This window comes from Maniola hyperantus, chromosome 12 (genome assembly GCF_902806685.2).
Source record: "Maniola hyperantus chromosome 12, iAphHyp1.2, whole genome shotgun sequence".
Classification (NCBI taxonomy): domain Eukaryota; kingdom Metazoa; phylum Arthropoda; class Insecta; order Lepidoptera; family Nymphalidae; genus Maniola; species Maniola hyperantus.
This window is the reverse complement of record NC_048547.1, coordinates 820,434-823,754: the sequence shown is the minus strand read 5'-3', so window position 1 is coordinate 823,754 and position 3,321 is coordinate 820,434. Positions and strand designations below refer to the sequence as shown.

The 3,321-nt window shown below is 37.5% G+C and overlaps 1 protein-coding gene across 1 annotated transcript; it reads left to right on the top strand.

The window, feature by feature from the left end:
• LOC117987155 (uncharacterized) lies at nucleotides 1-2,298 on the top strand. The gene has a single exon (XM_034974116.2). It carries the CDS (start codon nucleotides 316-318, stop codon nucleotides 1,915-1,917), a length of 1,602 nt encoding a protein of 533 aa, XP_034830007.2. The 5' UTR covers nucleotides 1-315; the 3' UTR covers nucleotides 1,918-2,298.
• Nucleotides 2,299-3,321: the final 1,023 nt, after the last annotated feature.

Below are 3,321 nucleotides of genomic sequence, written 5' to 3'. Positions count from 1 at the left end.
TACGCGCGGCGAGAGTTTGGCTTTGACCGTTATTGCGCAGAAATCAGAAATTGGGTATCAACGGGCAATTAGTGGGGTGCGGGGCGGGTGTGTAGGCGCACGCGGTGCTCTGATTGGCGCTCCACTGCTCCAGTCGTTCCCTGCCTCTCGCATCGATACGACGTACCGCGCACTCGTGTTGTACAATCACGTTCACAAGTGAATTGCTATTTTCGTTAATTGTTTATTGTTGTCGATTGTTATTATTTGTTGAGTTTGTTTGTTTAAGTTTGTCAGTTAAGTTTTTTTTGTTAAATATTAAAAAGTGATTTGAAAATGCGTAAAAAAAACATTGTTTTAAAAAGGCAAGCACGGAAAATGATATATGACGTGAATTGCTTTTTAAAGAAAGAAGCTGACGAATGTGTCGATTCATTGAAGCAAATTCGAAGTCAGATTGAGGAAGTTGCTTCTTTACTCAGTCAGTCGGAGAATAACCAAACTATACAGACTATGCAGGTAATGAAAACGGAAACTGTTTCTAAATTAAATTGTGTAGTCAGTAAATTAGCTAAAATTCAAAAACGGACATCGGAGGCCACTAAGACTTCAATTGGAACTGTAAAAAATATCGCAAATCAAGCCAAGAGTTCCGATTTGCTAATTACTTTCAGAACACCTGGAAAAAAACGTCCCAGAGCTAAACCAGTTACGAATATTGATAATTTTGACCAAGGTATTATAAAAAGATGTATACACAATTTTCACAAGACGAATAATGAACTTCCCACCATTGGGAAACTAAAAAAGAAACTTGAGGAAGATATAAACTTTAAAGGGTCAGAAACAAGTCTTCGTGTAATTATAAAGGAGTTAGGATTTCGCTGGAAAAAAACAGAAAACAACCGTAAATTACTAATAGAAACATCGAATATCCGATTACAACGCATTGAATATTTAAGTAAAATAAGAAAATATCGACAAGAAGGAAGACCCATTGTTTACACAGATGAATCCTACGTAGATTCATCGCACTCAACAACCAAAGCCTGGAGCGATGGCCCTACGGAAGGACTAAAAAAACCCATTTCTAAAGGACAACGAGTCGTGATAGTCCACGCAGGATCTGAAGCTGGGTTTATACCAAATGCTTTATTAACTTTTAAAGCCGGCACCAAAACAGGGGACTATCACGACAACATGAATTACGAGAATTATGAAAAATGGCTTAGGACACAATTAATTCCCAACCTACCACCCAATTCTGTAGTGGTTGTCGACAACGCTTCATACCACAATAAACAATGGGATTTAGCACCGTCCTCCAATACCAAAAAAGCCGATATGCAGAATTGGCTAACTGATAAAGGCATACAATATGATTCAACAATGCTCAAGCCACAATTGTACAACTTGATAAAAGCTAATAAAGAAAGATTTAAAACTTTTTCAATAGATCAAATTTTAGCAGAAGCAAACCATAGCATATTGAGATTACCGCCTTACCATCCAGACCTCAACCCCATAGAAATGGCATGGGCTACTATTAAACAATATGTAGCTAGCAAAAATGTTAAATGGAATTTACAAGAATGTACCAAACTTATCAAAGAAAAAGTATCCTTAATGGGTGCCCAGGAATGGGGAAAAATATGTAAAAAGGTAAAAGATATAGAAGAAGAGTACGTCAAGAGTGACCATGTAGTTGATTTACTTACCGAGCAATTTATAATTCGCGTCGATGATAATTCCGAAGACGATGATTCTGATGATGGTTATGAAGATGATGATGATGACAACTGCAACCGAGGAAGCCCTGAACCCGGACCCTCAACAAGCAAAAGACGTTGCACAATTTCGTGTCGCGGCAGCACCACTGGACCATGCGGTGATTTCATAGAAGGCGTTAAACCTTTAACTGATTCAGAATCTGAATAGCACTGCTGCTAAGACTTTTTTTTAATGTTAACTTTTGTATTTAATAATTATTTTAAGTTTTCTTTTGTTTGTATGTACCAATTTTACATGTATCTTGGAATAAATAATTTTATTAAAAAACAATTATTTAGAATTTTCATCGCTGTCTCTGTAAACTTTAAAAGGAAATAAACATTTTATATAAGTAAAATAACTATCAATAGTTTTAATAAATGAAGAAGTTTATCTATTTCGTATTATTTTCTAGCATTATTACCACTGTACATGAATTTTGACCCACTCAAATATCCAACCTGGTACATAAAAAAGGAAAAGTATTGTGTGCGTGACAGTACCCATGCGCAGTAATCCCCTCCACCCGAAGGTCAAAGCCAAACTCTCGCCGCGCGATCTGTACTTAACTAAACAATTAATAATTTTTTTTTATTTTTTTTTATCTTTTTTTTTTTTAATACAATAAAACTTAAAGCTAGCCTTATCTAATTACTATATAAATCATGACCGCGTGGAATGGTGCCAAGAATACTGGCTGCATTTCCGCGCTGGACAGCCAGGCTGATCCGTTGCGCAAAAAATGAGCCAGCCCTTCTGTCACCAGTTGAGGCTATTAATCGCGGTGAAATGTCTCGTAAAAATTTTTTAGCACTAAGACTCCATGGCCCCAGGGTCTCCACGGCAAACGGCACAAAAATGTAACTCTCTATAAGAGAGGCATACTTGCGCCGCTTGCCGTTTTCAGCTGTTTCTGCTGCGGCTCCCGGTCTTGATGCTGTCTTCCTGATATGACACGGGGCCAATGTGTCGTAGCTGAGTCATGAAATATGTCGATGCCAGGTATCTTTTTTGATATTTCGTTAAATTTTGCACATATACGCATAATTGGGGCTTGATTTCCTAGATGAGATTTGGTGAAAGGTATATGGAAGATTTTTGGGGATATAAAACTGCGGGAGTGTCTATGTGGAACAGATAAGGATATTCGATTGAGAAGGTTACTACATTTAACTTTATTTCGTAAAATTTTATGTAGAAAGCACAAGTCAAGTATTTCGTGCCTATTTCGAAGAGATGTCATGTTAAACTCAGCCAGTCGCTGATAATATGGCTGTCTGTGTGAGATGCCACTGACGTTAAAAGCTAAGTGTCGAGTAATATGCAATGAGACTATTCATTTAAGTCACGTGGAAGCATCAAGGAATTTATCATTAGACTAGCTAAAATCCCGTGGGAACTGTTTGATTTTCCGGGATAAAAAGTAGCCTGAGTTACTCTCCAGGTCTTTAACTAGACCTATGCAAAAAATCATCCGTTGCTCCGTCGTTGTGACGTGATTGAAACCAACAAGCAAACAAACCAATAAACCAACAAACAGACCCATTTTTGCTTTTATTATATGGGTAGGGA